Source organism: Rhodamnia argentea, chromosome 2 (genome assembly GCF_020921035.1).
Source record: "Rhodamnia argentea isolate NSW1041297 chromosome 2, ASM2092103v1, whole genome shotgun sequence".
Taxonomy (NCBI): domain Eukaryota; kingdom Viridiplantae; phylum Streptophyta; class Magnoliopsida; order Myrtales; family Myrtaceae; genus Rhodamnia; species Rhodamnia argentea.
This window is the reverse complement of record NC_063151.1, coordinates 10,580,936-10,605,740: the sequence shown is the minus strand read 5'-3', so window position 1 is coordinate 10,605,740 and position 24,805 is coordinate 10,580,936. Positions and strand designations below refer to the sequence as shown.

The 24,805-nt window shown below is 42.6% G+C and overlaps 4 protein-coding genes across 7 annotated transcripts; 3 read left to right on the top strand and 1 right to left on the bottom strand.

The window, feature by feature from the left end:
• Nucleotides 1-397: 397 nt before the first annotated feature.
• Nucleotides 398-7,860, top strand: LOC115754155. 3 transcript variants are annotated; one of them, XM_030693115.2, is made up of 4 exons: nucleotides 398-548; nucleotides 1,465-1,976; nucleotides 2,767-3,931; nucleotides 4,405-7,860. In XM_030693115.2, exons 2-4 carry the CDS (start codon nucleotides 1,801-1,803, stop codon nucleotides 7,336-7,338), a joined length of 4,275 nt encoding a protein of 1,424 aa, XP_030548975.1. In that variant the 5' UTR covers nucleotides 398-548; nucleotides 1,465-1,800; the 3' UTR covers nucleotides 7,339-7,860. The 3 variants fall into 3 exon arrangements, with proteins under 3 accessions (XP_030548975.1, XP_030548977.1, XP_030548976.1); XM_030693117.2 differs by lacking the exon at nucleotides 398-548 and adding an exon at nucleotides 560-659; XM_030693116.2 differs by lacking the exon at nucleotides 398-548 and adding an exon at nucleotides 667-809.
• Nucleotides 7,861-11,830: 3,970 nt separating this feature from the next.
• LOC115754157 (histidine biosynthesis bifunctional protein hisIE, chloroplastic) lies at nucleotides 11,831-15,292 on the top strand. Of its 2 annotated transcripts, none has more exons than XM_030693119.2 (6): nucleotides 11,831-12,180; nucleotides 13,651-13,896; nucleotides 13,985-14,080; nucleotides 14,165-14,316; nucleotides 14,618-14,946; nucleotides 15,005-15,292. In XM_030693119.2, exons 1-5 carry the CDS (start codon nucleotides 11,857-11,859, stop codon nucleotides 14,817-14,819), a joined length of 1,020 nt encoding a protein of 339 aa, XP_030548979.2. In that variant the 5' UTR covers nucleotides 11,831-11,856; the 3' UTR covers nucleotides 14,820-14,946; nucleotides 15,005-15,292. The 2 variants fall into 2 exon arrangements, with proteins under 2 accessions (XP_030548979.2, XP_030548980.1); XM_030693120.2 differs by having other exon boundaries at nucleotides 12,046-12,180; nucleotides 13,641-13,896.
• Nucleotides 15,293-16,000: 708 nt separating this feature from the next.
• LOC115754169 (PRA1 family protein G2) lies at nucleotides 16,001-16,933 on the top strand. The gene has a single exon (XM_030693130.2). It carries the CDS (start codon nucleotides 16,078-16,080, stop codon nucleotides 16,750-16,752), a length of 675 nt encoding a protein of 224 aa, XP_030548990.2. The 5' UTR covers nucleotides 16,001-16,077; the 3' UTR covers nucleotides 16,753-16,933.
• A 510-nt stretch (nucleotides 16,934-17,443) lies between these two features.
• Nucleotides 17,444-21,786, bottom strand: LOC115754168. The gene has a single exon (XM_048274400.1). The coding sequence runs from the start codon at nucleotides 20,653-20,655 to the stop codon at nucleotides 17,623-17,625; it is 3,033 nt and encodes a 1,010-aa protein (XP_048130357.1). The 5' UTR covers nucleotides 20,656-21,786; the 3' UTR covers nucleotides 17,444-17,622.
• Between the last annotated feature and the right edge of the window lie 3,019 nt (nucleotides 21,787-24,805).

Sequence of the window (24,805 nt, the reverse complement as noted above, 5' to 3'; positions counted from 1 at the left end):
TTAAGGGAATTAAGCTTGAAAAAATCTCTCTTTTTTCGTTTTTTTTTTTTGAACAGGAGGAGGAAAGACATCAAGATTAAAGAAATGGCACGAAAATGAGGAGGTGGTGTAGCAGGGTAGGTATACAGGGGAGAGAGAGAGAGTACACGAATCTGATTTTCTACTCTTTCTCTCTCTCTTCTTGCCTTTTTCTTTCCAACACTGAATATAAAAAGACCCCATTAAGCATTAACGCATATTCAGAAGATATGGGGAGGTGAATCGTCGAGTGAAAAAAAAAAAAAATTTGGGTACAGTCTCTCTGCTTTTTTGGGGTGGAGAGAGAGAGAGAGAGAGCACCACCCACTCACACATCAAAAGGGGCATCAGGTTCTACTTCTCTCTCTCTCTTTCTCTCTCTCTCTCTACTGTTTTGTTTTCATTCGGACTCCCTTTTGATTTTCTCTCCCTTTTAATTTCTGGGGCCTCATATTTCTCTCCATTCTCTCCTCTGTGTAAACCATTCTCTCTCTCAGAAACCCAACACAAAAAAAAAAAAAAGCTGAAAGGTTTGTTCCAGATTCATCTCATCTGCTCTCTCCAATCTCTCTCTCTCTCTCTGTCTATCACTCAGTCTCTGGCTGTGTTTAGTTGTTGATTATTCTACTTCTCTTCTTGCGGTGGGTCTCTCCTCTTTGCTCTCTATTTTGAGATCGTTTTGATGGGTCTTTGAAACTCGTTATTTCATGATCGGCTCTTCGAGTCCTGGTCGTGTTAAGTCCAATCTCTTGGCAAACTCTCAAGTCCCTCGTGTTCTCGCCCAAGAAGAGGTAAAAGGAAAAGGGAAGTTTTGGGTCTTGTGTTTATACTCGATGGGTTTTGGTTTTGAGTCATGGTCGGGTCAGTGCTTACTGTTCAAAGTTAGGCGATCCCAGTTGAAATTTGGTCTTTTGGGTTTCTTCAAAATCTTTCAGAAAAAGTCTCTTCTTCTGTGTCAAGATCGCTCTTTGGCTGTTCTATTGACGTTATGGTGGGGAGCTTCGTGTTTCTATTCTCGTGTAACCTCGTTCACCACCCCAAAAGATTGCTTTTCCCGTGAGATTTCTTCTTTTGGGGAATTTCTTCCTGATGAAAGTTTGCTTCTTTCAATCCCTTAAGCATCTCAAGGCCTCGCTCTTGTTTGATTCTTGTTTGACAAAGTTTCAATTTTGAGCTCTTTGCCTTGTTCATCCGCCATGAAATAATGCTTCCTCATGTACAGTGAGTTTACAAAACACGACCTTGCTCTTCCCATCTTGATCTTCGCTCGATTAATTGGGCTTTGAGCTTCAATGATCGACCGTAGTTGCGTCGAATCTGCTTGTACCCTTCACATGAAATAACGTTCTGGAGTGCTGTGGGACATCCTAATCGACCTTACTCTTCTGGGTCCTCTTCAAATCTCCATCATCTCATGTTAATTTTTTTCCTCTCTCTCTCTTGCAGGCTGATGATGGATGCAGATTATTGTAGCTGTGGGGTGCTCTCTGATTGATCTCGTGTTTCTGGGGATGTTGTTGCTTGTTTAAGATGGTCTGCTTTTGTGGTGGGGTTTTGGAGTAAAAGGGTGAAGAGAGAGAGAGAGAAAGAGAGAGAGGTAAATACAAGAGAAGATAGAAGAAGGGAGGTCGATTGTTATGCTGAAGGCAAAGTTAAAGATAAGGCCCAAGGATAGTAGTAATAGTAGACGTAGTTGCAGTAGAAGAAGAGGAAGAAGAAGAGCAGATTCTTGTGACTGTTGGAGGAGAAACAGCAGTAGAGCAAGGAGAAGCTTTTCATCAGATGTTATCCATTGAAAATCCTCCACCAGATCCTCCATGTCCTTGCCAAGTCCCACTCCTCAATAACCCCTCTTTTGATGAGAGGGCTTCTACTTCACACACACTTGCCTTCTCAGAGGTAGATCTGCAGTCCAAGAACTCACCACCACCACCACCACCTCCCAACTTCTCTATAAGGTAAAACTATTTCCTTCTTTAGCGCTCTCTCTTTCCCTACCCTTCTCATCCGCAAGAACAAGATTGTTCGTGAAACAAGTCCTGCTTTGATGCTGCTTTTTGCTGGCTCCTAACTGCTTGTGTTTTCATAGATCTCAAGGTCATGTGGGAGCTTCTTGAGTCAGACCCAGTTCCGGATTTTTTGCCTTTTCGTTGCCGCTTGTATAAACTTTTGGTCTTTATTGATCTTTTGGGGCTGTTTACTGATCCACGGCTCTCATGGTGGCAGTAGATGGAGCTGTGTGCTACATGTGTTTTTAATTTTTGTGTGTGTGTGTGTGTCTCTCTCTCTCTCTCTGAAATTTTATATCCTCAGTCCGTTGATAATCATTCACTCTTGTTCCTTGGATGTGGTTGGTTGATTCTGCGTCACTTTTAGTGCATTTGGAATTCTACATGAGCTCATCTCTGGATGATACACTTTAGCCAAGCCATCTCTCAGACTCTGCTTGTACCGATTTCACGATGGAGCAGATTAAAGGACTTTTTCCCCCCTTCAGTCAGCTGGATACCGAATCTTGATGTAATATGGGCATTTCTTGGCTGTTTCTTGATTCACTGTTCATATGGTTTCTATATGCTGCATATGATTTCTCCATGAGTTGACATACAATACTGTGGTCTAGCGTAGGGCCTGATGCTTGCTCTCTTAGATTTGCTCAAAGGAAGATTTTCGATCCTTCAGATTCTGTCACTCCATTTTTGGATGCTGTAGTATTAACGTGGACCCCCTTTCTTTAATTTGCTGCAGAGAGTATGTTTTCAAAGCCAGGAGCAAAAATATCCAGACCAACTGGCCTTTCTCCCTCAAGAACTTGCAGCTTTGCTTGAAGCATGGTGTGAAGGATCTATTGCCGCCCTTTCAGCATCCTGATACCTTGAGAACTCAGTTGTCAAAGAGATGCAAGGTTGAAGCTAGATCGCTCAATAAAAGAAGCATAAGCAGCAATTGGGAAAGGAGTGAACGACCTAGTTCCAGACCTAGCAGTGATCTCCCTTCGTTTGACTCGGATGTCAATTCCAATTCGGATCGTCATATCGTACCATCCTGCAAAGACATTAGCTCCTTGAAATCTGGAGGCGATGATGATTATCCATTGATAACGACAAGCGCTGTTTCTGGGTCACAGATTGAGCCCGTGTCCACAAGTAGGCAACCTAGCTCGGTTGTAGAAACTGACGCTTTGGTTGAAAGCTCAGTCCGAAAGGATAAGGAAGCTACTTCCGGCAAAGCCGTGAGCACAAGCCAGCCATCTGGCAAGAAGTGCCGGTTGATAGTAAAATTTGGTGGGAAGTCTGAGCGTAGCTCAACAGAAGATATTTCCTCAAATTGTACTAGCATATCAGAAGCGATGGCATCAAAAGTTTGCCCTGTCTGCAAGACTTTTTCATCCTCTTCCAACACCACCTTGAATGCCCACATTGATCAATGCCTCTCAATTGAATCTACACCTAAAGAGGCAGCTGATAAATTGATCCGTCCAAGAATTAAGCCAAGAAAGATTAGGTTGATGGTGGATATATACACAAAAGCGCCGAGATGCACTTTAGAGGAGCTTGACAGAAGGAATGGTTCAAATTGGGCTGGGGTTTCATGCTTGCCTAGAGATGCCGAGCCATCTGCTGAAGGGAAAAAGAAAACCTTGTCAGTGCTTAATGGTGATGGTGCTAATGATGCTGGGGCAGTGTATATAGATGCCAATGGCACTAAACTCAGGATATTGTCCAAGTTTAATGATGCGTCATTAGTCTCGCCTGTTCGGGAGGATTTAGGACTGAAGAGATCTTTGAGAGGAAGCAAAGGAAGAAAGGCGTTCTCAAAGAAGAGGAGGCTCCATGGGTCAAAACATCACAAGTATCTAAAAGTTTCTTCCAAGGGCAAGAAGATTCATTCTCGAAAGGCACATGAATTGCAGGTTTGCCGCTTTTGCTTTTTTATTGTATCTATCCGCTCCTCTCTTCTCCTCTCTGGCTCATGCCGGCGCGTTCATGCATGCACTCTCGCCGACAGCGGCAGAATTTTCTTGGATGGAAATCTTCGAACTAACTTACTGGTATTTCCTAGAGCAAAAATTGTTTCTATTAGCGATTTAATCTCATGTGGAGTTCACGAAACGTTCTCCTTTTTGCATTATCATGGTTCCTTTTCCTTACTCCTTCCTCTTTCTTATTTATTTTAAAGGGTTTTAGTATGAACGTTGAACCCTGACCTTGGAACTGATAAGACTGCGTATTAACCACTTCGGCAAGCCTTGCTCTTACGATTTTTTCATTCAACTTATAAGCTAAATCTAAGTGCTTTGCCATGTTCAACATGTTTCTCCAATATCATGCTTGCTTTAGGTAGGTTTGTTACAATGCATTTATGGGTGCAAATCCTTGTCAACAGGTCATTGGTAATCATAAAAAGCATAATACACTGCAAGAAGGTAGTGTGGGATCTCAAAGACAGACTTCAAGATCCCAAGGGCTAATGAAACCGGGTGATTCTGGATCTCTCAGAACATGGGCATCGTCGAAGAGAACGGGTCTAGCAAAGAAGGCGGCAACTAGAGAGTTTCCACCTCTGAGATGTCAACTGCATCTGGCTCAGAATTTGCTGGTTGAAAGTGATCAATCATGCCCCGGAAGTAATCTTATTATGGACAGTGGACTTCAGAAGTCGTCATGTCCGTCTGACCAGCAAATGAGTGAGGGGAAGGAAAAGCCGTTGGATGGATCTCAAATGATTGACAAGATGGAGCAGGCTCCAGGAAGAAAAAGATTGGGAAGCTTGGTGGGTGGCAGAACTGGTGACGTTACAGTGAGGTCTCTTTCCCCAGCTAAACGAAAGTTTCGCAAGGACAACTCCCTTGGTGACAGCAGTCCCTTGTTGAATCTTCAAGACAATTCTGAACATTGCCCATCGCAGCTTGTTAGAAACAAGACTCTTGAAATACATGCGAGCCCAGATAGTGATTATGGCATTTCTCGCAACATGAATGCGAGGTCGTCGAGGAACTCTCGTGCGTTCTCGAGAAAAGCTTTGAGATTCTCCACATTGAGAAAAAGGGTGCTTTCTCTTTGCCAATCACCTGAGATCAATTCCAAGTCCAATAGGACTGAAAAGTGCTCAAACTTTGAGAAGTCAAACATGCTTTTGGCTAAAGAAATGGGTGAGAAGGTGGCGGCCTTGCAACCTAAATTGCAACGTTGTTATGATGTGGGCCAGGATCCTTCTGAACATCAATCTGCTGGGGAAGATTCTTTTGATGATATGTCTTTTAGTGAACGTGCTATTGGACAAGAAAGAGGAGAGGGAAGTCCTTTACCCAGGGAGAAAGCAACTCCTTTCAGGAGTACGCCATCAGCAAGTCATTGCTTCGATGAGATTGAGGGAGAGAACATACAGCCTTCTTTTGCAGTGTGCACTGGTTTACCAGAGAGAATTGATAGCATAAAATCTAATCCAAATGAAGTCAACGACGATGTGAATGGTGCTGACGTGCCATCCGGGTTGGCCATGGAGGATGCAAGTTGGGGCTTGAGCGGATACTTCAGTTCTGAGTATGATAACCATATGAATAGTCGCTTTAAGACTCACTCCCAGCAATTCCTAGGAACAGCTAAGGTTTCTCTTTTCACAGATGGGGGAGAATTTTCTACCGCAGAGGATGACGATAATGGTGCAAATGAGCAAAATGGAAACGATAGAGTTGATGAGGATTCCGAGGATGGGCAAGCAAGCTCCTTTCCTGAGATTGACCCAATTCCCATTCCAGGACCGCCAGGTTCGTTTCTTCCTAGTCCAGGAGCTATGGGCTCGGAAGACTTTCAAGGGAACTCATCGTTAACTACCAGCCAGGTTCATTCTTCTCAAGATCAGCAGGATTTAGTTGATGGGGATTCATCAGATTCTCCTGTTTCAGCAACGTCCACCATTTCAAACTCTGTAGAAAATAGGGTAGATGTGGACTGTTCAGAACGAATAGCGCCGCATGAACATCAAAACAGTTCTTGGTCGGGTTTCTTGGGCACTTGTAATGAGCCTTTGGTCAAAGATGCTGCTGCTGCACAGGCTTCTTCTGCTGAGGTTGTGGAAAGTAATGCTGAAAATGCGGAGAAACTTAGAGTTGGAAACAGATCCATTAAAAAGGGCCCTCTTTTTTCAACGATTGATGATCAACCGTGTTGTTGCCAAAGGAAGGAAAGGCTGTCTCAGAACATTTCTTTGAGTTATCGAGAATCACCTCATACGAGTAGGAGAATGATGGCTCCATTGGCAGTTCCAGGGATGGGAAAGCAGTTAGGTCGGGGTCCTTATGCTGGACCGGCTCAGCTGGATGGGAGGCCTGAAATGTTCAATCCCACTGGTTACGTGGCCGTCAGATCTGAGAGGTCAGCTTCCCCTACCATTTTCTCCTCCAGAGATCCAGTTACTTATCCTGACGATCGATTGAATGGTCCTGGTCGTGGCGACTGTGACCTTGCTAGCCCATCTGCCTCCAATCCGATTCTGAGGCTGATGGGAAAGGACCTGGTTGTGGTCAACAAAGAAGAAGATTCTTCGGTTCCTCTGGGGCAGTCTGAGTCCCAGACTGGTGCCCAGGAGAACAATCCAAGTCGACAGTTCCTGCTATATTCTGGGGTTCTCAGTGCCGGAGGTCAAAGTCAAAAGTATGGTTTGACAGATCATCTGGTTATTCAAGGTTCTAAGATCACACGCGAGGACCTGAATGGTACGGGTGAACCACATTTTGGCGCTGGGGCACTGGGCAGTAGTTCTATAAGCTTTTTGAACTCGAAGATAGCAAAAGTTCCGCCTGGTGCGTTTGCAACTCAGCAGAGGCTAGTTAATGGTTTCATGGAGGCACGGGATTACAATGGTGGATACAGCTCATCGACTCAAATTTGCCAGCCGGTGGACGTACCAAACAGTTTTACCATGCACAACCAGGTCAGAATTGTGAGTTTTCCCGAAACTCAACCCAAGAAAGCTGGTTCTCCGGCCAATCTCCCCAAAGAGATAATAGTAATCGACGATGCTCCCGAAAATAAGGAGGCTAATCTCTTGAAAAACCCTGAAATATTTAGGGACCATATGCCGTTGTCAAGAACCGTCGATTGCGATCCAAGGCAAGGGAATCCGTTCTTTCCCCACCAGTCACAGGATCATTTGTACTATGGTGGCTATCCTGCGGACTTCTCTGCTCGATCCAATGCAAACGCAGTTGCCTCAAGTCATAACGCGGAAGGTTCGATGCTGCAGCAAGCCACCTTTACAGCTTCTTCATCCTCAAGAGGACATCTAAGACCTGGCATTCGTTATCCGAACTTGTCATAGCAATCTAGGTCGGAGGCCGTGCTTTTTCGCTCGGGAACCAGAAAGTCGAGGGGGATTTCTCTACCTGCTTGCCAAACAGAAAACAAATGGGTTTCGGTGGAAGACAGCAGAAGCTGCAAGAGTCTTCTGAGCTGCTGAGATGGCAAAAGGTTTTGTGCTCGAACTCTTGTCACAGTGGATACCATGTCAGATTTTAAGCAAATTTTGAGGCTTTTTACTCTTTAGGCTAAAACAACTCAAAGAGCTTTCAATGAGACTTGGGACAATGTATAAGCAATCCTTGAATAACAGTTGGAAACGAACCTTTAACTTTGTTAGAAGCTCTTTAAGAGTTTTCTGTCTAAACTTCCAACTGCATTGCCTAATAATAATAGGTAATCATCGATCTTTACCAAACGAAGAAAGAAGAAGAATTCGCTTTTGAGCTGCTTTTTCCCTCTGCATGATGTGTTTCCCCAATATTTTACCCATCATTTGGGAAGTCCTGAAAGTGATGAACATGAAATCTTAGATCTGCATCAACTCTCCAAATGTTCCTGAACTTTCTCAGTCCATAATCAAGCTTAGAAACCCCGGACCCACTCTTTCTCTCTCTCTCTCTCTCTCTCTCGAGATCTCTCCCGATCGAGAAAATATTGGGTTGGCTGGCCTCTCTCACGTTAAAAAGAGAAACTCGACGAGGTCGTCTTCACTTGAATGTGAACTGCAGGCCTCCGGTAACTCTGGAAACCTGGGGAATCTTGTAGTTGCGCACACCCACATGCATGCATGCACATGCACACGGAAGGTTTGTGCGTTTGGCTCTTCCCTGTTATTATTCATCGCCTTTCATGAGGTTTCAACTCTCTCTCTTCTTTGCATCGTTTTTTTTCGTGTGTGTGTGGTGTTTTTAAGGTTCGCACCACGAGATTGTTCAAAGCCTTCGAAGATATATTCCGTACCAAACCCAAATGGCCGTTGGTTTTTGCTCGAGCAACCTTTATTTTGCCGTGGGCACTCTCTGAATTCTCTGAGCTGCTGTCTACTTTCCTTTTTTTGCGCCTTTCTCTCAATTTTGAAATAGTAAGTATCCATTTACCAATATGCATGCGACCCTGCTGATAAAAAGATTAGGGAGGTGGGGACACTACTATCACAGATGCGGAGTTCGATTCATGAGCAAAAGTCGGAGAGAGAATGGTTAGGATAGAACAAAAAAAAATTAGATAAAAAATCACAAAAAACCTAAAAACTAATACTCATGGTGGCACATTTACTTCGAATTTTTTTTTATGACACGAGAAATCTTAAATTTATATTCATGTGATATATTTATTTCGAATTTGTATTCATCCGACACATTAACCTTAAAATTCTAGACAAATATGTCACATGTGGCGTTAAAAAAAATTCGGAATAAATGCATCACGCAGGTATAATTTTGAGGCTTGTGCGACGGCGAATATAATTTAGGGTTTTTGATGGGGGGTATTATTATTATTATTATTATTATTATTTGCCTTTTTATTTATTACGTTTTTTTACTTGTAGCCTAATAAGACACTGCGCAAGTTGTTGTGTAATAAATTTACTTCGTGGGTCAAAAGAGAATTGGGTGGGGATGGGGATGGGGATGGGGGATGGGGATGGGACGTGGGATGTTGCAATTTGCATGTTGAAAGCTGGACAAAACGTGTGAATCGCTTCTCTTGAAAGGCTGAATTTTGCCTCTCCATTTGTAGCTGTTGTGGGGACACCCTCTTTGTCTTTCAACCCTTCAATCAATTATTATTCTTTTATAATGGCGAGTTTCTGTGTCCAAGAGAAATTTCACCCAAAAAATATATATATATATTATTTGTTTTGTCTTTCTACATCATTAATTATTATGTGCCGCCAGCTTCCCACTTGCGGTACGAATTCATGTGCAAGGTGATTAAATTGTCCGAAAGTGAAGTGAACGATTTCCGCTCCGTAAAGGACCTGACGCCCGTCCGTTTGCCCCCCTTCGTTTTGCTTGTAATTTCCTCCCACCCAGTCGCGTGCGTCGGTGTTTTTGCTCCGTTGGCGGCGGCCTTCGGTTGTCGCGGTTGATTAGGCGGCGGTTGACGACCGAGTGGTTGCCCACTGGCGGCGGCAGGAGGGGGGGGTGCTCGGTTTGTGGACGGCAACTGGTGGTGGTGTTTGCAACTTGCAAGAGGTGGTTCTTGTGCGTAGGATGGAGAAAGAGATGACGTGGAAGCATCTAGATCGTCCATCTATATCTACTGGCGTGGCATCGTAGCTTTCAATGTTTAAATTGGTTCTAACACGATTAGTGAACCTAATAAAAATCCATAAAAATGAACTTTTTATGTCTGAGACGGAGTTTTTTTTTTTTTTATAGTTTGATCTTTAATAGCTAATGCCACATTTTTATCAGCCCATGTGAGATTAGATCACTAATCTCGTTTTCTTATTGTTTTTGCAAGATTTTTTTGGATAATCTGTGGATTTCTTTTTTCTCGTTCTTTTACTATAATAATGTTTAGTATGCATCGACGTGACCACGTAAGTTTTGACAACCTTATTAACTTGAAATAACAGATCAAAAATGTAATAATTAACTTGGAATAAAAATTCATTTGAGGCCTAAAGCCCGCCCAGCATGATCTAGCCCGAATTTCCCCTCGACCCGGGATTTTGGCATTTGTTGCAAAGTGCCCCCTGACTTTTCTATTTTTGCAGTATCCCCCTTGAGGCCCATTTTTTTCCAAATGATAACTTTATAACTTTGGACAAAGTTTGGAGACCACAATGAAAACGCAATACACAATTTCGTCATTTGACTAATTATTTCTACGGTATGGTTTTGATTTGAAAAATTACTTATAAGTGCAGGCCTTATATGAAAAGTGGCTAGAGCCAGCATTGAAGAGACATTGCAAACGACTTCGAGACTTTAGAAAGGAAACTGCAACAAAATAAATAAATAAAAAGTGAGGGGTCAACTCATAATAAGTGCGAGGGCCACTATGAAATTTTTTTTCCACTCTTGAACTTGTAGCGCCGAAATTGAACAAGAGCAAAAGCACCAAGTATCACAAATGAAATTTTTCACGTTACTTCTCAATTCTTTTAGGGCAATGGCAATTAACGTAGTTAACTCGATTATCAATTGCACACCTATCATTTTTTTTTTTGTTCTTACCCCTTATTTGGAAAATGTACGATTCGATGTAATTATCCTTCTCCATGCGATGCTTGGAGCAATCTCGATAGATAGAAATTCAAGGTATGATTCCACGAAACCCGTCAAATGTGGCATGCCTATGAAACCGATATGTGGATCAATTAGTCGAGATGTAAGAGGAACATAGTCCTTTGTCAAGATACTTGCGGCTCGTTGATTTTATAGGTTTCTCTTTGATCATCTAATGCTCATACTTGCAAGAGAAAAACAACAACAGCAACAAAACAAAGGTATCATCACATCAAACATTTCAATAAGCTCTAGGCTAATAAAAAAAAAGCAGGCAAAGGAAGGTCGCGTATATGTATGTTGTGACGTTTTGGTCTAACTCACTTGAGATTGTGTTGAATCTTGCGATTTTGTCTTTTAGCCTTGAGATAGGTGCTCTTTCTTATGAGATCGCCTATCCCGATGAGCACGCTTAACATCGGAGTTCAAATGCTAGACATTGCCAATAAAAGTGGATTAATTATGGGATACAAGTTTATCACAATATATATATTGATTTCCATTTGGGGTTAGGATTTTGTCATTCAAGTTCCCTATTTTTCGGGATACGTATCCTTCCACTAAAAATTCAATAATTAACGTAGATACTTGATGCTTTGCATTTGCTCCATGCATGCTAGAGAGGAGGTGGATGTAGGTTTTTTCTAGCAGGAGAATCGATGCCCACATGAATTTCAAATGTGAGAATGTGCTCGATGGAAAGTAGGAGATTTATTTATCTATTAGGTAAATGCCCAAAGATATCAAATTTCAATCAAAAGAAATATTCAATTTGGTATCTAAACCTCTATATCGAAAATAAGAGTAATTTAAGTTTTTGATGAGTGGACTAATATTCGGATGAAAGAAATCGAAAAAATACACGACGAAATCACGCATTGCAAAGAGAAAATTATTTTAAAGGTTTGAACATTTCTTGCGTGACTGTTGAAAGACAGCGAAGATTCACTATTTTATAACAGAAAAATGCGAGATACGAGGTAAATTTATTAGTCTAGGCATTTGTCCGTGGATGTGATATTTCGTAAATTAAGTAATTAGAGGTCATTTGAGGATGGAAAAAATGATTAAGATCTCATAAAAGTAGGAGGTGCTCTTGATTTATATAATCGGATATAAAATAGATTGCTAGCATAATAAATCGATAGATATATTCTTGACACAAAAAGAAAAAAAAAGAATTTGATAGGTATATAGTGTACAATGTATTTGGGCCAAAAGCCTGATTTTTGCCACAGTGGGCCTTCAAAAGCCCAGATAGATCGCGAAAAGCCCTTTCTTCAATAGAAACCCTAAAAATGGCGGCTTTAAGTAGAGCTTTTCCCCATCTCCGCCGCCTCAATTGCCACTCCAGTTCACGCATCAGAATCTCCATCGACGCTTCTTCTGTAGCTTCGTTCCTTCTTTTACGTCGATGTCGGTTCCGTGGTGAGGGAGGGTGTTGGCTCGTTCTCTTCTATCGGTTCGTGAACATGGTGGTTTGGTCTTCCCTCCGCCTTCAACCCGCGAGGCTTCCCGCTCTGGGAGCTTCGGGCTGTTGCTATAGCGGGAGAAGGAAGAGGCGTCACGTGGCATTCGCTTCGGCAAACTTGTCGGGGAAGGATCTCTCCCGTGAAAGCAAGGTACTTCAGTGTGTACCACTACCTCGGGCTGATTATATGTCGGAGCTTTCCGTGATGGTGTCGTTGTCTGGCTATTTACGGCCTCGATGTTCTTCGACTGTTTCGAATGAGACGTACGGCGCCGGTGATGGGTTATCGCTGTATCTTTCTTTGTGGGATAGTTCATTGCCTCACGCTGTGTAAATGCTGCTACTTTAGCATTTCATTGAATGTAATTTTTTTTGGTTGGTATGTGTGGCCTAAATGCTGGTAATTAACATGTTTTTGGGTTGTTGGGCTTCTTCATTTCATTGTTGTACATGTAGTGTTAGTAAGTGTTAAAGCATTGGCAATTTCAGTAATTTAGGTGATTATACCCATGCTGATGAGGTCTTTTTCTTTTTAATATTTTGGTTTTGTATTATTGTGGGGTTTGGTCATTTTGTATGTGAGGAATGTGGGGCCCAGACCTAGTCAGATGACTACCATTTTTAGTTGGTAGATGTCGTTACTTGTCTGGAAAAGAAAAGATGGAGGAGATGACCCGACTGGTGGGTTTCTCACCTGTCTTGTTATCTCTCTTGAAGGTGTTCATCGTTGCCCGATGATGTTTGCTTCAGCTATCTTCGAGCTACATCTGGACTTCATATTGTTCTCTTGTTTCACCCCCAGTGTAATAGGTTTGATAATGTAGGTTTGGATACAATGTGTTCTGATGTGGATCAAAACATATGTATATGTGCATCTATGCTGCATATCCACTAAAGGAAAGTTACACACTAATCAGCTTCTAGTAGGTCAACTGTTAAGTTGGCCATGAATTGATACATTCTTTCTGGGAATTTAATTTGACATCTATGTCCTGTTTTATCTTGTATTTTCTTTTGCTTTGTCTGCTTTAGGTTTTGTACATCAAGTGAGTTGAAATTCGCAAATAGATTCTTGTAGGTCGGCACACTGTCAGACTGTGTAAAACGGGATGATAAAGGTTTGGCTTGGGCGATAGCTCAGAATGGGGACCCAGACTTAGTCAGATGACTACCATTCTTGGTTGGTAGATGTCGTTACTAGTCTGGAAAAGAAAAGATGGAGAGGATAACCCGACGGGTGGGTTTCTCATTTGTCTCGTTAATGTCTCTTGAAGGTGTTTATCGTTGCCCGATGATATTTGCTTCAGTTATCTTCGAGCTACATCTGGACTCCATATTGTTCACATATGTCACCCAATCGAAGTATTTTTGGAAAAATATAGGTTTGGATACATTGTCTTCTGTTGTGGAAAAACATACGTATATGTACAGTTGTTTGGGGAAAGTTACACATGAATCTGCTTCGAATAGTTTTTATGTTGGGAATATTGCTATTTTCATTGATACACAATTGATGGGATATCTATTTAACATCTATGTTCTGTTTTCTTGTATTATCCTATGAGTCTTGCCCATCAAGTGAGTTGGAATTTGTGAATGAAAATTTAATAGATTCTTGTAGGTGGGCACACTGTTAGACAGTGTAAAATGGGATGATAAAGGTTTGGCTGTGGCAATAGCTCAGAATGTAGACACCGGAGCCATCTTGATGCAAGGATTTGTGGACAGAGATGCATTAGCTGAAACAATCTCTTCTCGTAAGGCTACATTTTACAGCCGATCCAGATCACGTCTCTGGACAAAGGGAGAAACCTCTAGGAATTTCATCAATATATCTGATGTCTTTCTCGACTGTGATCGAGACTCTGTAAGTTTAAAGTTGTTGTCATTTCTCTCTAATTGACCTTTTGTCTTGTTTGATCTAGTTCAAGCAAGCGTTTGGTTTTCTTTTCCAGATAATATATCTCGGGAAACCTGATGGACCCACTTGCCACACTGGGTCTGAGACATGCTATTTCTCATCGATAGAGGATATACTGGAACCATCCCAGGTTGATGACGCTATACTTTTGTGAATCTATTAATTAATGTTGCTAGGTCCTGAAATCTAATGAGAATAAATTAAATGGTGCTAGGTCATGAGAAATGAACTGGCTTTGTCTACCTTGTACTCATTAGAGTCTACTATCTCAAGACGAAAAGCTGAATCGGCAGAATCACAAGATGGGAAGCCCTCCTGGACGAAACGCTTATTACTTGATAACAAGTTGCTATGCTCAAAAGTCAGGTACTATGGAGAAACTAATGACAATCTTATGCTGTCTTGAAGTTCTGTTTCTTGAGGTTCTCTATTTCTTGAGAAAGACGATTAAAGTGGCTGATTAAGTTCTGAAAGCCAACAGTTTCTCCTAATTGCTTTTTATTTCTGTAGCTTGTCCTGCAGCTGTAATTTTTATGGACCTTAATATTCTGTTAGATAAGGTAGGTGAAAGATAGAAAAAACGTGCATTGGTGTATTAATCTGGAAATTGCAGCAGTCAATACTATGGGTCGAATAATTGTTCCTAAGACCTAAGCTTCATTTCCAGGGAAGAGGCAGATGAGTTGTGTCGAACGCTTGAAGAGAACGAAGACAAGGAACGCACTGCATCAGAGATGGCAGATGTGCTTTATCATTCCATGGTTCTTCTGGCTGCCAGAGGCGTGAAAATGGAAGAAGTTTTGGAAATTCTTCGACACAGGTTCTCTCAGTCCGGAATTGAGGAAAAGAAAAGCCGAACAAAAGGCTAAGCATGGAGTTTTCTCTGCATCTGTATGTCATTATTGTGTTATTTACTTTTTTCCCGATTGTTAATAACGGAGAAGAAAGTAATGGTGCACCGAGTACCAATTACTCTGTTGTGATGAGTCTTGTCAAGTCTCTTCTCATTCCCTCCCTCCCCCCCTACCCCCCCCAAAAAAAAAAAAAAAAAAAGGTCTCTGCTCATTTGTCCTGAAGGGTGAGCCTGAGAAGGCTTTTCGCATCACTTTGGTTGTCAAATGATCAGGACTTTACTGGGTATATAACGGTTACAAATTGTTCAATGTCAAGTCTGATGATGCCTATAGTCGGGGTTTTTGGTTTTGTTTGAAGGGTCAGAGAAAGGCAATGTGGGATGTAATTCTGGAGCACTTCCGGATCTTTGCGGATAATCAAGTGTGCTGTAATGAATTCAATATCCAAGTCGAAAGTATAATGCCATTACACTTATATATTTCTGCTTTCTCCTATGGACAACTCTATATAGTCAAGAGTTGAAATCGCCATAGTGCTTTCCTGTACAGGACATGGGTCCTTGGGCGGCAGTGTAGCTGGTGGTGTTTTGAGCCATTTGAATGTTCTGCTTAGCTTTTCCTTGGTTGATTGGGTACAATTTGCATTTTCAATCCTGTAAACATGTAAACTACCATCGCCTTGCCTTTCCGTTGCTGGAGATAGGACGAGCTCTGTGCACGTTTTTGCACCAACTCAGGAAAAATGGTACATGTACATAAGGGCTAGAGGAATGAGGCAGTGTCGCAGCCATGAAGACAAGTGAATGGAAGTGTTGGCCGCGGCATCTAGCAATGGCGACGAGGAAAGAGGGTGGGGGAGGAGATACGGCGCCTTTCTCATGACTCGAGAGAGGGGAATGTGGCGCGATCAAAGGTTTCTAGGCTAGGTATCAACCTGCCCCGCGCCCTGATCAAAGTATAGTTCACCATGTTGTGATGGAGGGTCAAATTTTTCCAATTTTCATAGAAAAAGAACAACGAGATCTATATCCCTTGTATCATGGTACTCTTTTTGAATAGTGATCTCATTTGAAGCAACTAATTTTCTAGACCGTTATCCAAACTTTTCTTGACTAATGTTTTGTTTTTTTTGGGTCAAATTCTTGGCTATGTTTGACCACAATTAAAAAAGCAGTCTTTCGTATCACAACACAAGGGAAGAGGAGAGGCTTGGACAGTTTGAACGGTCGTTGAGGTCAAACCAGTCAGCACAGGCCCCCACCAACCTTCCCCAATGCAACCCCCAACTGCAGCCCACCCCAAGGCCCCCGCCTCCACCCCCGGCGGCGCCGCCACCTACACCACCATACCCATCTCCATTTCCGACGTCATCTCTCGGTCCGTCCACAACTTCTCCGCCACCATCTCCCGCAACCGCCCCTGGCCCGAGTTCGTCGCCGCCGGCTCATTCGACCGGCCCGGATCCGTATCCTCCGCGCTGGCCCGGATCCACAAGAACTCCGTCTACTTCCGCGTCAACTACGCCGTCGTGATCGCCTCGTGCGCCCTCGTGTCTCTGATCGGGGCCCCTTTCTCTCTGATCGTCTTCGCCTCCGTGCTCGCCCTCTGGCTGGTCTTCCATTTCTTCAGGGAAGACCCGTTGATGGTCTCGGGTCACCAATTGAACGACCGGTTGATACTGTGTGCCCTCGTCCTGGTGTCGCTGTCGGCGATCTGGCTTGTGGGTCGTGTGGAGAATCTGGTGATCGGGATCGGAGCCGGGTCTTTGCTCTGTGGGGTCCACGGGGTGCTGAGGAGCCCCAACGGGTTGTTTCTTGATGAGAACGAAGCGGTCTATCAAGGCCTCATGGGGTCGCGGGTCGGGTCCGCGTCATCAGCCGGATTCGGGCACAGCGTGGATCGTGGAGGTGTTGCGAAAACGGGACTTGGAGACTGTTTGATCGAGTGAAAATTGCTGAGAATGATCGATTCCTGCGGGTCTTGACTGGTGGAGTGCGGTTGACTTTTTTGTTCTTGGTTTTGTTTGTGGTGGTTGGTTGGCACAAACCAGAAGTTTTGAGGTTGGTTTGAGGCATGACTAGGTGTGGATTTGAAGGGTTGTTTGTTCCCCCTAAGAAGGGTTTGACTTTGACTTATAGTTTGTAATTTTCTCAGCTGGTTTTCTCATTTAGATTGAGATCCTCATTTTTCTGGAAATGGTCATGGGATTGAGATTGTTGCGTTAGAAAAATTTTGAGGACTCCCTGAGTTTTTAGCTGCTGCATCAAGATTGACTTGTGATTTGATTCGTGAGGAAACAAAAACATTTGACTTGTGTGATGTGAAATGTAATGTAATGTTCATGTTCCTCTCACCCTCTGCAGTTATGGCTGTTGCCTATGGACCTTGCAGATAACAATGGAACATGAACATGTGCATATATTAGTTTCAGACTTCTTCCATCTCTTCCACTGAAAAACGGGGAAAAAAGGGGAATACGGAGTCCGAACAGCTAAAATACGCATCAGTATGTGGGAGACAACTATGTCGGAGATGCTTGAGGTGGTACAGAGTTCCGATAAGCTTCGTGTGCTCTTAGTCTCTCTCTTCCTCCCTCCTGATTTTCTCTGTTTCCTGAGAAAAGGAATGCAGGAGAATATATGAACGAAAAACTACTATTCCCGTCAATGTGAAAGAAATGTTTAACAAGGGTGGAAGTGTTAGTGAGGACTCTTGATGATCTTGCATCTAAACTAACGTGGTTACAGTGTTTTTCACAACAAAACTGAGCTCAATCGACCATGAACATTGGCTCTGTTTTTCCGTTGAGAGCGAGCTGTCAGATCTTGCTTCTCATCCTCACTAGCTTGGCCAATGTCTCTTGAGCAGCGAGGGTCAGGGTATGGTTATGCCCGAGCATAACCGTCCTAATACTAACGCAAGTCCTACACAGCTCTTCACTGCTATCGAAGTGACCACCCCTGAGCAGCAATTTCGCTCTGGTCTCCAAGAGCGCAGCTTTCAAAAGCGTCACGTCCTGCCACACGTACTCGTCTACCCTTTGGCTTCTTGGATTCGAGGACTTCTTCCAACAGAGTGACCCGTGGCACCAGTCCTGTATTTGGGATACGAACGACTTCTCCACTTCCTCGAGCACGTTCGTACACACTTTGAGGAGCTCCAATGCTGAGTTGCATCTCGAGAAGGTTGTAAATGCCCTGATTGCCAGGGGCAAGGCCGTCTTTTTGATGAACAAAACCATGTCGATTGCCTTCAGTTGGACTAGAGGGGGCTCAGACTTAAATCCAAAGACTAGGAATGCACAAGACCAGAGGTGATCCGAGTTCAGAACCGGATTGCTGAATTTTCTCATGCCTTGAACTGTTGCTTTGGCAGCGAGCAAACCATCTTTTCTTCGTGCAAATAGTTGAGTTATGGGGTCGAACTGGATCCAGTACCCCGGTTGCCTATTAGCTGTTCGCGCCAGCCCAAGTTTGACTAGAAGGACAGCTGAATCTTCCTCGCTTTTCCAGGTCTTGGGTGCTAAACCGCAGCTGAAACCGAACAACTTGGTCCAATGCAACTGGTTTCCACTGGCCGGCATACTCTTAGCAGCTGAGGCGAGCAGACTCACTGAGATAGGTGCCGGGGCAAACCAAGCGCCAACAAGTAGCATTTTTGATGCCATAAGGTTCCTCTTTACACTGGTTTGCTCTAAGATATTGAAGCAAAAGAGCAGGACTTTAACAAGGAAGGGATTGTTTTTGCAGTAGTGTTCATCGCTGAGGCTTACATAGGAAGTGTTACTAGAAGAGCCATCAAACGGGACTTGGTTCACTGCTTCATAGAGTGCAGATGGGGAAATGGCAAGTTCAGATAGTATGGATCCGATAATCCACATACCATAACTCAGCCTCCCCAGCTTCTCATCAAACTTCCGCAGAACCTCGAGCTCCTGAGCGGGATAGTCTCTCTTCCTTCTCCCTCCCATTAGGATTGTCGCATCAGACAAAGGCAGAGGCAAAATATGTATCAAATCAAAGTTCATGATTTTGGGTAGCCGTGTCGTTATGATCACGTGGGATCCCCCAGTGTTTCTTGGAATCAAGTCATGCAAATCTTTACCTTCCCACCATTCACTCTCGGTTTCCAGATTGTCAATGATTAGCAAGTAAGGCATGTCACGGAACAACTCTCTCTTAACTCTCTTGAACGCTTCGAATTCTTGCTCCTCAAAGCTTCGGATGCGTCCTCTTTCCTTTTCAGCATCTGCGCTCACGTCTAAGCCCATATTGAGCGATAGATTCAAGATATTTTGTCTAAAATATCGAGCCTCGCCACCCACCCATAGCACCATTTTATATCTTTGAGAGTACCTGTAAGCAAATTCCAGAGCAAGCTCTGTCTTCCCAATGCCAGGAACGCCATTGAGGCAGACCACACTGCTGCCTAAGCTTTTGTAGCTCCCGCTCTTCGACTTCTTGTACTTCAACCTCTTCAAAGAGCTCCTTCCCGAAGCTGGCTCTACCCAAGCCTCCAACTTTGGTTCTTTGCACTTTTGCACGTCTAGACTGATGAATCTTCCTCCTCTCGTCGTAGTCGTTTCGCTCTCCTCATCTGCAAGCCCTTCAGATTGCCCACTCGCTTCTCCTTTAGTAGTGGGCATCGTGTAGTCTTGCTCGAAACTATTCCCAGATCCAAATAATGCGTTCTCAATCTCCGTGAGCTCTCTCTCTCTTCCGACGAAATATCTGTTTCTTGGGAAGGGCATTTCCTCAAATGCTTCGACGTCCTTCTCGGCCACGCTTGTGCGCCCGAGTTTCGCTCTCAAATTCCTGGCGGCCCTCGCTATGCAGCTTCTCCAATTGCCTTCATTTGCTTCAAGCTTGAACTCGTGGCACTTGATTAGTCCATCAATGGCTTCTCTGCATTCTTTATCAGTCGTCTTGGAATTGAGTAGGCCCGTGACCTCAGCGGGGCCCGTGTCAAAGAACAATGGAACCAAGTTCTTCTTTTGAGCGAAGAATCTTATCTCCTCCAAGCTAAGAGGATTCATAAAGCTGGAACCGGTAACAACCACTATTCCAAATGTCACTGAGCAAATCACCCTATCCGCAATCTCATTACTCTGACCATCTGAGTACTTTGCTCTATCGGCCACAAAACATGCAATTCCCTGGAGCTCAAGCTCTGACTTGAGCCACTTGCAAAACCTCACCAGATTCGGGTTCTGCCCATGGAAGCCTATGAACACATCGCAGCTCCTCAGCTTAGCATTGGCAGCCGGAGAAAGCGCCCCTTTGCCAAAGGAAATCCGTGGGACCGGGAAGGAGAATGAAACTCGGGGTGGCGCCGGGTCAGAGACGCAGGTGATGAATTTGAGCTTAGGATCATAAGGGTCATCGGAGAATTCGTATTGGTCAGATGGGGGAGTGTAGGAGCTGCTCGGGATGTCATCTGACTGCGACCCGGTGCCATGGAACGATCCCGGCAGAGATGGATGTGCTGGAGGAGCGGGGTCCTCCGTTGGGGCGGGATTATTTGTGGCCGTTGGTGTCAAGGCCCTTGGAGATATGTATGGAGATTGCAAGGCTGAGACAAATGCTGATGAGGGTGGGGACACAAGGGAGGGGGAATTATACTGGTATGATTCAATGGAGCTCTTTATGTTTGCACACAGTGATTCTTCTACTCTATAGCCAATCGATGCCAAGATATCCTTACCAGAGTTTTTGCTGGCATTAACAATCTTGATGGTGAGGCCTGCGTTGATTACATGGTCTTCTGATGCGGCTGAAACTGAAACCCCATGTGCTAGAGCATCCTTGAAGAGACTGGAGGAGGGTTTGACTGGTTTATCATCCAAGTCCATCCTCAAACGTCAAATGAATCTTCCCTTCACTGCCTCTTAAGGATCTGCACTTATCTTCTTCTAAGCATTACCGACTTCGCAAAATGCAATTTTTAAAAGCCCCCACAGGCTCTGAAGTTGAGAAAGCTTTCACATCCACCGGGCCTTTCTCCAGAGAGAAACTGGGCATGTTCTGAGGATTCTTTCCAACATCTTATACTCACAGATGATGCAATTTGAGTGGCTGAAAGCAAGAGACTCTGGCGCAAGAAGATGTAATGCAACAGTGGCATTCAAAGCAGGGGAGTCATTCATCTGCAACTGCATGTGATATTCCACCTCTCAATGTGGGGGCCTTGTCTCTTTCAGACTAGCGGCAAAGTCACAAGCCCGAACCGTGTGCCTCTGCGCCCGGGAACAGGGTTTTTGACCGAGTGTTATCAGCTTCAGTCGAAGGATACAACATGGAGAAAGGGAAACGTTCAGCAACAAGCTTTTTTGCTCTGGAACACAATCAATCGATGGCATTTAAAATCACTTTGAGAGTTAAAGAAAGAGGGGAGGATCAAAAGTTACTTTCTTTGAATCCTACACAATCATTGCAAACAAAGCAAAGATAAAGGCTTGCGTTGACAGATCATGAGTAAGTTCATCACACATCAATAAAACAAGACAAAATGGGTGCCCAAGATACAGTTGGGAAATGATTAGAACTGACCTCTCAAACTTGTTTCACTTCTCAGGCGAACAAGAAAGTATCAAATCATCTCTCTCTCTCTCTCTCTCTCTCTCTCTCTCTCGGTTTGAATAAACAAGCTGTACAGGGTGGGAATCTGATGTATGGGTTAGATCTGAGAGGCTTTGAACAATGAAAAAGAAAGAAAAACAGAGAGAGAGAGACCCACAAGAATTGCTTCAAAAGGAGTTTGCAGGGTGGCTCAAGCACAATGCAATATTCTATGTGCTTAGTTTAATAATTTTCTTGGGCTGTGGTAATTTCTTTTTGTTTTTATGTGTTGTCAATACTAATCTTTTTTCTTAACTGCAAACTATGAATCTATCCTGGGGTTCTCACCCCTCACGGAAGCCAAAGATTGGTCAGAACAGAGCAGAGCTCAGAGAAAATGGCATTGGTGACAGCAAAAACCATGGCATAGAGCCATGTCCCCTTGTGCACTGTTCATTCAAACCACATCTTTCCTGCACAAAATTGAATCTCCCTTTGGCTTTTTTTTTAACCATTACAATTTCATTTTTCCTTTTTTCTTTTGTGGGTTTGAGGCAAGTCTGGATTTTTCTCAGTTATGTGTACTCATCTGACATGGGGTTTGAAACTAAGTTGCTCTGGGAATTGGACCATGACCGGTCCAACTGGGGGACTGAGCTGCAATAATTATTGATGCCAGTCAAAAAAAAAATTTCTCGGTAGACCCTAAAGAAAAGATACCTTACATGTGAGACCTCCCCAAGCTACCATTTTTCTTTTTCTTTTTCAATAATGATTCATATTATTTGAACATTATCAATCATTATTCATATTTAGCCTTCAGCGTTGAGACATATGATGGTCGGCATTAGCATTCCAAACCTGCCAATTTTTTGCTCCCATCTTACATTATTTGACAATTATTGATCATTATTCACATAACCTATGGTGTCTAATCTTTTGCATTAGTGAGTGCTGCCTGGAATATATTTGAATCTTTCACCTTCTTACTTCTAAAACAAAATCAATTCGCCTTTGATTGCCGTAGAGAATAATTCGTTGTGTTTTTCTTTCGATATAAGTGCAGGCTCGCTATATAAATGTACGAAACGAGATACGCACCAATAAGTGAATGGATGTAATCTTTCACTTTTTTTTTGTTTAAAATTGTACGAGAAAAAGAAATTAAAATAATTCTTTTTAAGAAATTCTTTTTTCATCAAAAGTCATTTTATAGAAATGTCCAATTTATGATAGAAAATGATTAAAAGGTACATAAATGAGAAACGGAATCATTTCACTTTTATGCAAATCGTGATGAAGAGACAAACATAAGATTGTCTCTCGAGCACCATGCCCAACGTTCGCTTTTGCCCTAAGTAATTGCCTTTACACTCTCTGGGGAAAATAAAAGGAGGGGCAAATTAGAGATTCAAATTATATAGAGAACTCCTCGTCATGTGTGATCCCTAAAAAAATTTCAAAAAAGGAGAAAATTTTGTGATTTTCTTATCCATTTTAATTTAATTAAATATTTATCGACCTAGGTTCTATTTTCATTAAGGCATGACATGAAATATTATCATTATAACTAACGTACTTATAATAGTCGATAAAGTTAGCTCATCAAAATACAAAACAAAAGCATGTAATCCCATCGATGGAACCTTTTTCTTTCAAATTCTAACATAGACGTTGCGCTCATGAGTTTTTTATATTATTATGGAAAATTTGTAAAATCTGATATTTTCTCTTTCGTGACCTGGACAATTTTGTTTGCATTTAATTTCTCTCCAACGCGAATATTCAATGAACCTCGAATCAAGAGACTCGATACATTAAATTAAAAGAACGTTATCTTGAGAAGAGATGAATGGTCTTTTGCACAAAATTTGTATATTGATGCACCTCGAGTTTGGTAGGAGAATAATGCATGGATTTGGAGCTTAAAGATCACTTTTTTGATTTGCAGACAGTCTTTCGATTAGCAAAAAAATTTGGGATTTAATGGTGTTTTATGAAGCATCGTTAGCGCATATGGTTTGTCCTTTGAAAGACACAAGCACCTAGATTATAGTAATGAGAAATTGGAGCAAATGTTGATAAGGGAGGAAAACAATGTTTATTTATTTATTTATTAAAATCCCATTTTTCCAATGTAGAGGCAGCTCATTTCCGTTGCATTGACAACTTTTCCGATGTTATAAAATTATTTGCTGCACTAATATGTGTATGCTAATCACTTTATAAAGATAATGGTGTCTTATTGGGTGTATGATGGGTTAAGCGTTGCATTATGCTTGTTAGCTGTGTATTGTGCTTTGTTAAAAGGCAACTCAATAATTGGATCTTTTCATTTCCATGGTTTCACTAATGTCTGTGTCTTGTGCACATCAGACTTGGGGCATCTAACTAGCTGTGGGGGAAATAGATAGGTGATTTTGGTCCCGTTAATTCGATCTAGGCTCATATTGGATACAAGTCATTTTCATTAAAAAAAAACCAATTAAGGTTTTGGTCAAATTGTTGGGGTTGTTCCATATATGTTGTGGAATGAGCTAGTGGTAGGTTTATAAATATAAAGAAAAAATCTCAACATTTGAGCTAGCTTTTGAGATGAAAAAGTCCCAAGACCACCCAACGTTGGTATCAGAACTCGGTTTACCAACAAATCTGGACCCGTCAGACACACGGGGAGAGATACGGGGTATTGCGCCTCTGACTCAGAGCCCAATGTGTGAGAGGGAAATTGTTGGTATTGTCCAATATCTCTTGTAGAAGGGGTTGATAGTTGATTCATAAGTATGAGGAAAAACCTCAACTTTTGAGGTAACTTTTGAGATAAGAAGGTCAAAGACCACTCAACATGAATACAAACCATTTCTAGTCGATTTCTTTTGAGTTGTCCATTATTTTAATGCGGATAGAGTTCGGTTTGGGTCATTACTAGTCTTGGATTCTCTCGAGATTTCAAATATTTGAGATACAAATTTGTTTTAGTTTTGACATCGGTGAAGACATTTGTGGATGGGTTGGATCAATTTCGATCGGATTATATTTGATTTTGGGCCATATTTGTACACGAGCCATTTCGATTGCAAAACTTTGGTTTAGGTTTCGCACTTGCATGGGTTTGGGCCACATTAGGTTTGGATTCAATTCTCTTCGTTTTTGGGCTTGCATGGGCTTGGGCCACATTGGGTTCGGGTTCATCTTTCTTCATTTTAGAGTTGGGTCGGGTTCATGATAAATGATTCATATTCTTCGAGGAACAACTCCAAATAAAAGTTCGAAGTGCTCTCATTTTCTTAAATAAGAATTTGAAGTACCATAATCGATTTCAAAGAATGGCCTGACCAAGGGCATTTTCATCATTTATCCTTTTTTTTTTTTTTTATTTATTTTTTTTTTTTTCTTTGTTGCGGCCTACGAGGGTTCAACGACCCTTGCTTATGGCTAGCGAGG